At 41.9% G+C, this 14,418-nt stretch overlaps 1 protein-coding gene across 1 annotated transcript; it reads left to right on the forward strand.

The window, feature by feature from the left end:
* LOC110437528 lies at window positions 13,107-13,889 on the forward strand. Its single transcript, XM_021465999.1, has one exon. It carries the CDS (start codon window positions 13,107-13,109, stop codon window positions 13,887-13,889), a length of 783 nt encoding a protein of 260 aa, XP_021321674.1.

Genomic DNA, 14,418 nt, shown 5'->3' on the forward strand with positions numbered 1-14,418 from the left:
GACTTCCACACCCTTATCCGTAAAGAGACAATTGTAACCCTTCTCACAAAGTTGTGAGACGGATAACAAATTGTATCCCAACGAATCCACAAGTAAAACATTTGAAATAGAATTATCATTTGAAATTGCAATTTTTCCTAAACCAAGGATATCTCCTTTACTATTGTCACCAAAGACAATCCTTTCATTTGTGATTTTACTTGGTTGAAAGGAGGTGAACATGTTCTTCTCTCCGGTCATGTGATTGGTGCATCCACTATCAAGCACCCAACTTGGCCCATCGGAGGAATAAACCTACAAGACAAGATTAAGCCTTTGTTTTAGGTCCCAAGTTGGAACCTAGGGGGTTAGACACATAAGATTTGGGCACCCAAACACTCCTCAAGATTTGTCTCTTCTTGAGGGCACCCACATACTTCACAACAATCTTGCCATCCTTATCCCAACAACACATGTAATCACAAATATGATTACGTGTGATAGGCGCTTGTTGCTTGGGCACTTCCCCTTGCTTCTTCTTGATGTTCTTGTTGTTTGCAAGTGGGATTGTAGGAGTGGCAACATTGTTCACCTTGTCAATAAGGTCAACAAGAGGCAAACTCTTGTTGAACTTCACACAAGCCACCCCATTTATCATGTTTCTCCCATTGGCCTTACCATTGTACCGATTATATCCGAGGCCATCCTTGATTATGGGGTGCCTTGATGCCTTGAACACATTTACCGGCTGCTTGTCCTTGCACTTGCAACCAATTTTGACAATAGTGTTCAGTCTTTGAATTTCATTGTCCTTCTTGGCTAACTCATCAAGGTTAGTGACACATGCATTTATGTCAACATTTATGCATCTTTCACAGCTTTTACTTGTAGAAGCCTTTGAATCCTTGGAAGCGGTAGAGGTGCTAGACCAAAGCTTTTCATAGTTTAGTTCAAGCTCATGATATTTTGTTGTCAAGCTTGTGAGGCTTTCTTGAGCCAAACTATGATCATTCTTTAGGCTAGCCAAAGAGCCATTGAGTGAGGAATGTTCCTTAGTCAATCGCTCATTGGAGTCTTTGACTAGAGACAATTCTACACCCAATTTATCAACCCTCTCCTTTTCCTTGGAGAGACATACTTCGAGCCCATGGTTCTTCTCCCTTTCCTCTAGAAGCAATTCTCCTTGTGACTCGATGCATGACTCAAGCTTGTCATTAGCGTATATTAGCTTTAGAATTTTAGTTGCAGCAGTTTTACCATATTTCTTAATGAGATTATTAGCATAGTTTTCATCATCTTCATTATCACTATCATAATCACTAGTGGTTTGAGGAGAGGAGTCAGTTTGTACCTTGTCTCCTTTTGCCATAAGGCATGTAGGAGAGTCATCATCGTCATCGGAGAGATTGGCGAAGAGCCTAGGCGATGAGTGGGTGTCGGAGATGAGTGTTGTGGATGAGGCGATGTTGCTGAAGATCTTGGTTGGGGAGGATCTTTCTTGTACGGCGATGGCAGCTATACTCTTCTTCTCATTGTCATCATCATCACTGTCACTGTCCGATTGCCATTCTTGCCCGAGGTGAGCTTCTCCTTTCTTCTTGTCCTTGTACTTCTTGTCATTTTGCTTGTTGTACCTTGACTTCTTTCCTTTGTTGGGACAATCAGCTACAAGATGGCCGGTGTCACCACACTCATAGCAAAACCTCTTTCTATATGGCTTGTTTCCTCCATATCTCCTTATCTTATCTTTCTTCATTCTTAGATAGTTCTTGTAGTCTCCCACTAGCATAGCTTGTTCTTCATCAAGATGATCATCATCTTTGTTCTTATGCTCACAACATCCTTTGTTGCAATGACTTGACTCACTTCCATGTGAAGCTGTGAGTGCTATGTTCTTTCTTTGATTTAGGGCTTCTTTGGCTTCATTATCCAAGACTTCATGGTGCATCAACTTTGCTAGCATTTCTTCAGGAGTCATAGTATGATAGTTGTCTTTCTCCATGATGATGGATGCAAGCATATTGTTCCTTTGTCTATACACTCTACAAATCTTTCTTGCTGCAGAGTTATCATCCCATGTTTTTGCTCCAAGTGCTCTAATTTGATTGATCAATGACATAAATCTATCAAACATGGCTTTTGTTGTTTCTCCCTCAAGTATGCAAAAGTTCTCAATCTTGCTTTGTAAGAGCTCAATGTTTCCTACTCTTACACTTTTGTCTCCCTCAAATGACACTTTCAAGGTGTCCCAAATCTGCTTAGCATTCACCATACCATTTACTTTGTTGTTGTCCTCTGGAGTAAGACATTGCAAGATCAAGGTGGCAGCTGTTGCATTAAGGTGAAAGTCTCTCTCATCTTCGGGAGTCCACTCACTTGGATCTTGCGGTGGATTCACTCCAATGTCCACTACTTCCCAGCATCTTGCGGCAATGAGATGCAACTTCATTCTATGAGCCCAATCGGTGTACCTTATACCATCAAATGGAGGTGGCTTTCCAGGATTGATCATCGGCAATGTTGGATTCTTGCTTGAACTGCTATAATCAAACCAAGTTTTGTTGTAGGTCTTTGACACCTTGCTAGCATCTTCATTTCCACCTTCGCTATCCGACTCATGATTGCTTTTACCTATGAGTTCTTTCATCTTGTCTAGTGTTGATATTTGGTAACGCAATTAGAAAATGATCCGCAAGCGCACGGATATCGGTGAGCATTTCACCCGGGAGGTTATCCAGAGTTATCGTATTTATATTTTTACCACTGGGAGAAAGGGTGCATCTGACTAAGCAAATCTATTGCTACTATCCCTTTAGGCTACAAAGAATGTCTCTCGATGTGAGTGATGTATAGAGAAGACTGCAACCGTAGTCTCGTTCTAACCTTGGTAAGGATGATCTACTGTTCTATTGGGGAGGCTCACGGAATCTAGACAACACAAAGGATGTTCGACCCGCACCTATAAACCTACCCGTCCTGCTAACGAGATGTGATCTGCAAAGGTAACTCGGAAATGTCACGTTCCTCGCTACTACCACGGTCCAGCTAGTCAGGGGATATCTACGAGTACCCTAGCCTAAACACCACGTTTACGCTAGCAAGTGATTACTCTAATACTCAACCGGAAGAGGATTAAAGTAAACTCATAAACCAAAGAAAAATAAAACAAGAACTTACTAGTATTAGAAGTCGAATTACTGAAAAATCTTAGAAGCAAGCCTCGGGTTAGGAGACTTGATCCCGTAGGTACAACTCGGAGTAGACACCGACAGGCCGGCCTTCCTCCGAACCACACCTCCACTCTATCTCTCTCAATCTAGTAGAAACTAGAAGATCTATTTCTACCTTACATTGGTTGCTAAGCCTAAAAAGAAATATTATTTAGAGAAGAGGTTTTCCTTCGAGGGCACCCCTCAATCTCTATGATAATTTCTTGTCTCCTCCAGGGCCAGAGGGGGTCTCCTTATATAGTCCTCCCCTTCTATGCGTTTTTGGGTCGATAGGCGAGGTGGTACTATGTTATTCTGGATCCAATAGGTCGGTGGAACGTCGTGTGCAAAGAGAGTCCGGAACGGAGTCCAGAGGGGGGCGGGCGCCTAGGTCCTCAGGGCGCGCGCCCTGGGCCTGGCCCCTTTCGGGCTCCGCTTCCTTCCCGTGGCTTCTGGAGTCTTCTAGATGGTAGAAAATTGCGCGGTGGATTGATATCTCTATGTAATCCCGACATGTGGGCCTTTCTTCCTTATTTCCTGATAACCCCCTGCAGAAATAGACAAACATCAAAACTCGTGGAATTCTGTCAGATAAAACCCTAAGTCTAGATGTTGATTTCATTTGGATCCTTTTCTTTGTTTATTTGATAATTAAATTTGATACTTAAGGACCGTCAACAAACTCCCCCAAGCTTACCTCTTGCTCGTCCCTGAGCAAGGATGAACTCAAGAGTTTCTGCAGTGGTTTCATTTCTTAGAAGTACACACGCATTTAAGCAAGATCTCATCTCTGAGTTAGAATAAACTGTTAAGACTTAAAACTTACTTACTTTACCTACACCATAGGACTTGTAACCGTCACTTCTGTCTTGAGTGGTTAAAAGATAGAACAGTCTAGCCAAGTGCCATGTCTCTTATTCTTGATCAGCTATAGCTCTGGGGTTTTTGTAGATTTTCAAATAAAACTCAGAAATTCCTTGTATGATTCTCTCAGGTCTCTCTTTTGTGGTATTTTTGGATCCTTACCAAGGCAGTGATGGTATATGCCTTCTCTCAAGATATGTAGTATTCGTGGTATGAAGCATAGTGTCATTATCTTCTCTCTCACCCTACTCTAATAAGGCTTTAATATCTGGAGCTCATAGGTGGGAGATAAAGTATACATACTTACAAGACATTTATTGCATAGTCAAACCATGGATCCAAAGAAACAAATCAATAAGCCAAATCAAGATGTGCATGTGTGGCGAATGAATGGTGTATAGTGATGATGGTGATAACGATGGTGGTGGAAGTCTAATTCTACTTTGCTCTTTGAGGGGATACATACCTTCCTTGCTTTTGAAACTTTATGAGGAGAATGAGATGCTCTTATTTTTCTTTTCTTTCGAGGTTCCGAGCACTTGCTCCTTTTTATTTCTTCGTATCTTTTATTTTCTTTTTCTCTTTTTTTTAGAGCATTCATCTCTTGAGATAATATAGCAAGTGGTAGTAACAAGATAACTTGAGCATTTATTTCACAAGGGGAAACAGAAATATTTTTGGTTATTCTCTCCCGGATTAGGAGTAGAATACTTTTGGGTGGTTTTGGAGATGGAAATGAGTGGATATATGTGGATGGTACTTCCGGAGTAGAAGTAGCATGTATGAGTGAACGTGCAAGCGAATCTTGATTTAACCACATGACAAGCTCCTAAGGGTCTACACAGCTTGACCACACTCAATGCTCATAAGCAGTAAATAGTAAATGTGTGGCTCAAGGTCTAGCAAGCATGTATATATATGGCTGTGGTAGGAATTTAAACTCTCATCATACAGGAACTCATCATGTGTTATTTTAAAGATTTTTCAAAGATAAAATTCTCCAGAATTCTAGCATCTCTTGGAACAGATGAACAGCAGCTCAACCTTCCCATATCGTATCCGTTAACAACTTAGACTTCAGATCAAGTTTTCATCCCACAAGTTTAGGTCTAGAGCAAGCCTTAAATTATAACAGTTATATCTAAACTTGAGAGAGAACTTCAAATTTGCAAATTAGGCAGAGAAACTATTCATCATATCCATGCTTAAGTTTTATTAGATACCGATTAGCATAACCACTTTATTTATTTATTAAAGACACTAAGCAAAATATATATAAGCATAAAATCTTTATTTGGTTTTTCATAGTTATGTGTATTTATATTCTAATATAGTATAAGTATAAAGATAGATAGAAATACTTATCGAGATAAATGGGGGTGCTCTCCCCCAAGCTGAATTTTGACGTAATTTCTCTTGATGTAGCTAGCAGGTGGCAGAGGTGTGTTTGAAAGTCAGCAGTATTTTGACAGCGATTAGAATGTCCTCCGTCTGCTAGTCTTCTTGATTCTTAAATTCTGTGGAGCTCAAATAGACAACAAAGCTTTGTGGAACTGGTTAAGTGTTAGCATAAATATCTAGCCTTTATCATGTTGAGACTCCTTAATAAATATTACTCCCTGTTTTTATATTTTTGTTTTTATAAAGCAGAAAAATATTTATTTTATTTTTATGCCACCACAGTGAATGTACTTATGGGTTTTATGCCACTTGTCTACTCACATGGGGCTTACAGTTTTTTTCACATTTTTATTTTCTTTTTAGGATAATACGAACATGATTAACTAAGTAAACTATTTGAAATAATTAAAAGGGAAAGGATAACTACCAAGTTTACCTCTTGGCAAGGCGTTCGGTGTTTTTAAGTCCTCCGAGCGGGACTCTCCATTTTCTTAATCGTCCTGGGATTCGCTGGATGACGTAGTCGGTGATTCCGGTGGCGCCTCCTCTTCGTGTGTAACTATATTCTCTCTCCACACCTGACTCGGTGCTATGGTCTCCTCAGGACAGTTATGTTCAAGTGGTATGTCTTCAGTCCTTATCACTTCTCCTTCGTAGTCTACCCATCCGTCCTTGATGATTTGCCTCCTCTGGTTGCGGTTGCGATGTCTTCTTCTTGTCCTGACCTACTTAGAGTCTTCAACTATATAGTTAGGGTCAGTAAAACAGCGGCATACCTTCTCAGAGGAGAAGTGTATGTGGACTTCTCCAGTTCCAATATAGATGATAGCTTTGATAGTGCTGAGGAACTGTCTTCCAAGGATGGTGGGTGGATCATACTCGTCTTCTCCCATGTCAATGACCTGAAAATCATCTATAGCTGAATGTATATTGGTTGTAGGGGCATGGTTTCATGCAGGAGCTGATAAGTGACTACGGCCATTATATTGACGTTAGATCCGGTGTCATAGAGTGTCTTCTGAAAAGAGTATCTGTTGATTGTGCACTCAATGCTTAGAACACCAGGGTCGTCCTTCTTGATCAAGAAAGGTGACTTGAGTCGACGATCTTGACCTCCTTGAACTGCAGTGACCATCTTAGCTGACTCTGTCCACATTTGCTTGTTCCTATTCCTCCTGTTGGTCCTCTTCCTTGGTTGATGTCGGGGTTGCTCTGAAGTTTGTGTAGTCTTGTTCTTGAAGGAAAGTCTCCTTCTTCCCCTTGATGTAGAGACTGATCTTGGCAGCATTAGCGTAGATGACAGCTCTAGTGTTTAGGAATGGCCTCCCTAAGATGATGGGTGCCCTCTCCTCAGTACCAGTCTCTATCACCATGAAGTCTGCTAGAGCATACAAGGTACCAACTCGGACGCAGAGGTTCTTCAATATTTCCTTTGGGGAACTGAGTGTCCGATCTGCAACCCTGGGCATAATGTTGACGCTGGAGCCAAAGTCGCAGAGTGCTTCTGGGAAGTCCACCATGCCGATGGAGATCGGGATGACGGGACGTCCTAGATCACCTCTCTGAGTAATTAGGCCTCTGTTGATTCCAACCTTGATGTTGTTGAGGACGGTTCTAGTAATAGTTGTTATTGTTGTTGATGTAGTTCACGTCCTCAAGCATCTTAGGGCAGTGATTGCCTGAGCGTCCAGTATCTCCAGTGTGTTTGTGCTCGTAGATCCTAGTTCTTCACTTGGTGGAATCTGGGAGTTGTAAAACTCCTTCATATTATGCTCGAAGTGTTCCTGCTCATAGAGACAAGGTAGAGATCAAGTGCATGGGCCCTGTTGGTGGAAAACACCAATAGAACCAAAAGTGTATTTGTTCTTCTCTAACCTTAAGCATAGTGAGCAAGACAAAGTTGATGGATCATGAGTGTAGCATTTGTCAGATCAGATGGCTCAACCTAATGGAAAGATAATCTATCTATATTTATGTTTTGTTTATATCTTCCAAAGATTGAATGTGCAATACTTTAGCTTATATGATTAGGAGTGTGGGGTCACGAAGGTAGTACTAAGAACAAAGATTAAAGGACTAAACATGTTGAATTAATTGAGTTGGTTAATTTGGAGTTATAAATCATACATGTTTGTCTCTTTATTTATGTGAATGCCAGAACCAAGGAGGAGCTTATAAAAGTGTTAGTCAAGTACCTTAAGATGTTACCTTACTTGAAGAGTGATGGTACAGTATCACCTTGTGGAAGCTTTCCTTTCTTAGCGGTTGTGCATCGTGTTTGTGGCACCCTCCATGAATCATCTCTTATGAGCTACGTCTTTCTTGTGCAAATTGTTAAACTTCATGTGTCACTTTCTTCATCTCTAATGAGTTTGCATCTCAGGACTTCCCAGGTTGTTATTGAAAGTTTTCCTACAGGGGTTAGTCCAACAAAATATACCAATATCTACTCAAGCAGTTTTTAGTTCAGTAACCAAACTAGACTCCATGTCTAATCAGATTAAGGAAGGCTATTTAACCTAAGCACCACGCTTAATTTAAATGCCATTGGAAGTGTGACTAGTACTTCCAAACTAACACTTACTAGGATAAACAAAGGTAGCATGATGGCTTTTATAGAGATCTACTCAAGTGGAGATGAAGTAGTGTGATTAGTATTTAACAAATTGAGCATGTCTCAAAGGTAAGGACAACCAACATAGCAACATGGCAAAGGATGTTTTATGTAAAGTACTCCCCCAAGCTTGAATTTTACAAAATTCAAGATTGAATGAATTTAATTTAATGTTGCATGATGATTGGTTGGACATACCTTGCGCTTATCATTCATCCGATCTTCTTGCTCCAATCCTAGAAAGGTTAGTGGCAAGAATACCCGAAGGAATATTTCTACAATTATCTTTATATGCTCAATACACAAGGCAATGTTGCAAATAATTAGAAGTGCTTGTTACGATCTGATCAGTGCGAATTAAGCAATGGTTTAGGACACTAAGCAAATAATTAGAAGTGCTATTTTTAGGACACTAAGCTTGTCCTTGGGGAACCATCAATTAACTCAACGAGATCTGCAATATTTATTATAGACATATGCATCGACAACCGCCCTTTTAAAGTTTTTATAAATAGAAAAGAAGAGGGGGTTGGAGATCTCAAATGTGGTAAGGATGGAGAGACAAATTGATTGGAGAGATGTTTTATATGAGCAAGGACTGGGTGAGGTATTTATGAAATAACTTCCATGCTCACTGTTGTATCTCTCATTCTCAAACTCCAAGGTTGATTCTTCATGAATGGTTAAAATTCCCCTAGGATTGTCTCTCAAGTTTGTTTTATCTATCCATTCAATGGTGATAGCACATGGATTTTTAATGCCCTCTAGCCATTGATGTTGCTCTTCTCGATCCTCCTTCTTATGCATGGGATGTCTAGATAGATTCATAGGATTATCGGGAGGTTTAAGAGAGTAGAAATTATTAAGCTCAAGGATGGGATGGATAGCCGAATCATGGGATTGGAATGTTTGGAAATTGGCTATGGAAACTTCCTTTCCTTGTTTGGGAGATGATTCCTTCTCTATCTCTAAGATTTTTCTATGAAGATTAGTGCAAGAAGGATGTCCACAAATGAAGACATTCCTTCCTTTACTAATAGATAAAGAAAGAAAGACTCTACCAAAGGTTATATGATTAAGACCAATGTGAAAATATCTAGGAAAAACATGGTCTTGTAGGGCTAGGTCTAAACCAGAATTTATAGAAAGATTAACAGATTCCCTAGGTGTAGCTAAAAGTGCATTATCTTCTTGATTAAAAGATAGGACCTCGGCTATAGAAAAGGGTTGGTTTTGACCTATTGCAATCAACTCCGGACACAGATCATAATTAGGGGCAGAACGTGTTGACTTCCATGGTCTATGGCTGGTCTCCGAAGGTGCAAAGAATTCAATAATAGGTATGGAATTTAAGTTATCCATAAAGATAAAAATAAAAAGATAAAAGAATAAAAGTATAAAAGTATAATACAAGATAATAGCAAGACTCAAAGTTATCTGAGCAAACCGTCTTTCTCCCCGGCAACGGCGCCAGAAATGCTTGTTGATATTTGGTAACGCAATTAGAAAATGGTCCGCAAGCGCACGGATATCGGTGAGCATTTCACCCGGGAGGTTATCCAGAGTTATCGTATTTATATTTTTACCACTGGGAGAAAGGGTGCATCTGACTAACCAAATCTATTGCTACTATCCCTTTAGGCTACAAATAATGTCTCTCGATGTGAGTGATGTATAGAGAAGACTGCAACCGTAGTCTCGTTCTAACCTTGGTAAGGATGATCTACTGTTCTATTAGGGAGGCTCACGGAATCTAGACAACACAAAGGATGTTCGACCCGCACCTATAAACCTACCCGTCCTCCTAACGAGATGTGATCTGCAAAGGTAACTCGGAAATGTCACGTTCCTCGCTACTACCACGGTCCAGCTAGTCAGGGGATATCTATGAGTACCCTAGCCTAAACACCACGTTTACGCTAGCAAGTGATTACTCTAATACTCAACCAGAAGAGGATTAAAGTAAACTCATAAACCAAAGAACAATAAAACAAGAACTTACTAGTATTAGAAGTCGAATTACTGAAGAATCTTAGAAGCAAGCCTCGGGTTAGGAGACTTGATCCCGTAGGTACAACTCGGAGTAGACACCGACAGGCCGGCCTTCCTCCGAACCACACCTCCACTATATCTCTCTCAATCTAGTAGAAACTAGAAGATCTATTTCTACCTTACATTGGTTGCTAAGCCTAAAAAGAAATATTATTTAGAGAAGAGGTTTTCCTTCGAGGGCACCCCTCAATCTCTATGATAATTTCTTGTCTCCTCCAGGGCCAGAGGGGGTCTCCTTATATAGTCCTCCCCTTCTATGCGTTTTTGGGTCGATAGGCGAGGTGGTACTATGTTATTCTGGATCCAATAGGTCGGTGGAACGTCGTGTGCGAAGAGAGTCCGGAACGGAGTCCAGAGGGGGGCGGGCGCCCAGGTCCTCAGGGCGGGCGCCCTGGGCCTGGCCCCTTTCGGGCTCCGCTTCCTTCCCGTGGCTTCTGGAGTCTTCTAGATGGTAGAAAATTGCGCGGTGGGTTGATATCTCTATGTAATCCCGACATGTGGGCCTTTCTTCCTTATTTCCTGATAACCCCCTGCAGAAATAGACAAACACCAAAACTCGTGGAATTCTGTCAGATAAAACCCTAAGTCTAGATGTTGATTTCATTTGGATCCTTTTCTTTGTTTATTTGATAATTAAATTTCATACTTAAGGACCGTCAACATCTAGCTCTTCTTGCATCTTCTTCATCTGCTCTTTCTGTTGCAACTGCAAGGATGCTGTGATCTGTGTTGTGATTAGCTCAACAATTTGTTGTTGAGTTGTTGGATCCATCTTGGCCAATGTTGCTCCTCACGCGGTGAAGCGTTTGTACGATGAACCTTGCTCCGATACTAATTGAAAGGATCTAATTGGCCTAGAGGGGGGTGAATAGGCGTATCTAAAAACCTGAAACTCAAAACTCAAGTTGCGGAAGTTAAGTGCTTGTCGGTACCACCGACAGTTTGGGCTGGTACTACTGGTGTAAGACAGCTAGTACTACCGACGCAAACTGTTAGTACTACCGACTCCCTAAGATGGCTACGAAATCAGGGTGTAATGAGCTTAGATTTCAGATCTGAGTTTTATCCCACTTTCCTAGATGTAGGAGAGGATGTTCTTGGAGTCTCCTTAGCTTGGTTCTTCTCCACAACGTAGATCGACCCTTGTTTACCTATTGAAGAGTGGGAAGAGAAAGAACACAAAGAACACAAAAACAAGGGTAGTCGAAGCTACCTCCACAGCAAGACAAGGTATTTTTCCTGAGGTTTGGCAATCTCCATTTAGGAGTTCCTATGTCCCCGTTGTTGAGGTGACCACGAAGGTCTGACCACTTAGGTCTCCTCCTCAAGCAACCGCAAAGGTTAGCTTGATGTTTCCACTAAGAATCAAGGGGTAATACAAACACTTCGGGGTGCCCTCACAAATGAATCAACACGAGCAACTACGAAGAATGCCTAGCTGGCTAGGGTTCTAAGAACCCAAGAGTAACAAATACAAACCAAACCGGCAAGACAAGGAACCGAGTGCTCAAGTCACAGATCGAAGCTCTCAACTCCCTAATCTCACTTCTCTAGCTCGAATCTCTCAAGAAGTGAAGTCTTGGAGCTAGAGGGAGAGAGAGTGGGTGAGACAAAGCTTGGAGACTGTTTTCTCAGATGTGGAGTAGCTAGAATGAGTAGGCCAACGGTTAGAAAAGAGGAGAGAGCTATTTATACTAGAGTACAGAACACCTGCCGGTACTACCGGTGCAACCACCGGTACCACCGGTGTCCTCAGATCTAAACAAGAGAAGACTGTGGAAGATGCGAGAAAAACGGCCTACCGGTACCACCGACAGTTCAAATTCCTGCATTTAGCAGTTCTGCGAGAATTTGGCCTGCCAGTACTACCGGTGTTTCACCGGTACCACCGGCGGTAGCTGGTACCACCGGTCAAAGCCCGGTACTACCGGTAGTTCATTTTCTCGCAAAACTTAGGAGAAGGACTGGAACTGCCGGTACCACCGGCCCTGAGGGCCGGTACTACCGGCTCACCCTGGCAGAGAAGAAACTTCCTAGTTGTTCGTGTGCGCAAGTGTGTCTCTCAAGCACAATAGCTAAGTTGATCTGAGCACCCTTATCCTCATCTTACCAACTCAATTCGCATCCCTCTTGATAGTACGGCGTTTCCTATAACTCAAACAAGAAATAAAACTAGGTAGCTTCTTGAGTTGAAACGTCGCTCAAGTGATGAAATTTTGGGGGTGCTGTGATTCACAAAATGTGTTTCTTTGATTCCATCAATGAACTAACACCTGTAGATTACACTTGATAGACATGTTAGTTCCTAATTTGATTGGCATTAATTATCAAAACCCACACCGGGGGCGAATGCACTTACACCCAGCTTAGTAATAAATAGTGTCATGCTTAGAACGTTAGCACGATCTTAGTTATGTGAGTCTAGTGTTTAGTTGTTTGCTTAGAGTGCTTTGCTTGGTCTGTGTGAGAACTTGATTTATTATTGTGTTAATGGTGTGATTTGGTTCTTTGTAATGAGTGCGATGAGTTGTGGGTTATGTCCACAACGCATCAAGAACAAGATTAAGTATTAGGTTAATATGAGTTAGTTAGTTTGGGTTATCTTCGGTCTCCTTTATTTGTGCTTTATAATATTTCATATCGCTCCATCTTATCAGTCTTACTTTATCTATATATTCCATCTGTTATGAGTACTGTGTATATCGACTGAAAAAGGGAAGTTACTATCAGCTGGTTCACACTCTAAGGAAATGAGTATAAATTTGCAGTTTACATTACAGATCAGATTTACACATATGAACTACAACTGATTTTATTATATTATTTCTATACATCAGATACCTGTCAACAATAGGAGCAATACCAATGGAGGAAACAATGGTCAATCCAACAACAACAACAACAACAACAACAACAACAACAACAACAAGAACAACAACAATGGTCACAGCGGGACTAATGCCAACCCTCCCCCTATGAATCAGCCCATGACCATAGAGCAGTTGATGACTATGCAGACTCTACTGATGCAAGGAATGACCCATATCATGAACAACATGCAGAAGAACCAAAATCAGCACCAGAATCAGAACCAGCACCAAGGAGGTAACAACGCGTTTGCCCCACCTAGGGACAAGCGTGGAGAGTTCATGAAGGGACACCCACCGTTCTTCTCTCACTTAGCTGACCCTATGCAAGCTGAGGACTGGCTTAAAGCTGTGGAGAAACAGCTGGTCATTGCTAAGTGCAATGACAGGGAGAAGGTTCTGTATGGCTCTAGACAGCTTCAAGGAGCCGCACAGGACTGGTGGGATTCGTACTGCTTCGTGCATCAGGACCCAGATACTATCACTTGGGATGAGTTCAAGGTCACCTTCAAAATGCATCATGTTCCTGCCGGATTGGTGAAGCAAAAGAAGACGGAGTTTCTGTCTCTGAAACAGGGCTCCATGACTGTTTGTGAGTATCGCGACAAGTTCACTCAGTTGTCGCGGTATTGCCCGAATGAGGTGGAGAACGATGAAGACAAGCAAGATCACTTCCTGGAAGGTCTGAATGATGACCTGTCCTACATGATGTCAAATGTCAAGTATGCTAGCTTCAAAGAGATGGTGGACAGGGCATTGGTGCTTGAGAGCAAGCGCCGCAAGATGGAAGACAAGAAGAGGAAGTATAACTCCTCTCAGCAGCAGGCTGGCCGTCCCTGCTACAACAATCAGCAGGGCCCTCAGTCTCGCCCTACATATCAGTCTGGTAACCAAGGACAGTAGTGTTGACGGTCCTTAAGTATCAAATATAATTAACAAATAAACAAAGAAAAGGATCCAAATGCAACTGACATCCAGACTTAGGGTTTTATCTGACAGAATTCCACGAGTTTTGGTGTTTGTCTATTTCTGCAGGGGGTTATCAGGAATTATAGAAGAAAGGCCCACACGTCGGGTTTACATAGAGATATTAACGTGCCGCACAATTATCTTACATCTAGAAGAGTCCAGAAGCCATGGGAACGAACAGGAGACCGGAAGGGCTCGAGGGCAGGGCGCCCGCCGTCCCCCCTAGGGCGCCTACCCTGGCCTTTCCTCCAATCACGGCCAATCTCACGGATCATGCTCCACCGACCTAAAGGATCAAGGATAATCGTTCAATCAATGTCGGTTTGATCCGACGGCCCACATTCACTTGGAAGCACTATATAACCAGACCCCTTGGCCCCTGGAGGAGAGCACCTCTCAACCCTAATTCATTATTCATCAGGGAGAAGAAGCTTCTGATCAAGCCCTAGAGCCACCACATCAA

The sequence above is a fragment of the Sorghum bicolor genome, chromosome 8 (genome assembly GCF_000003195.3).
Source record: "Sorghum bicolor cultivar BTx623 chromosome 8, Sorghum_bicolor_NCBIv3, whole genome shotgun sequence".
In the NCBI taxonomy this organism is placed as follows: Eukaryota; Viridiplantae; Streptophyta; class Magnoliopsida; order Poales; family Poaceae; genus Sorghum; species Sorghum bicolor.

Coding starts and splice junctions, on each gene's coding strand:
- LOC110437528 (XM_021465999.1), top strand. CDS start 13,107: ATGACCATAGAGCAGTTGATGACTATGCAGACTCTACTGATGCAAGGA.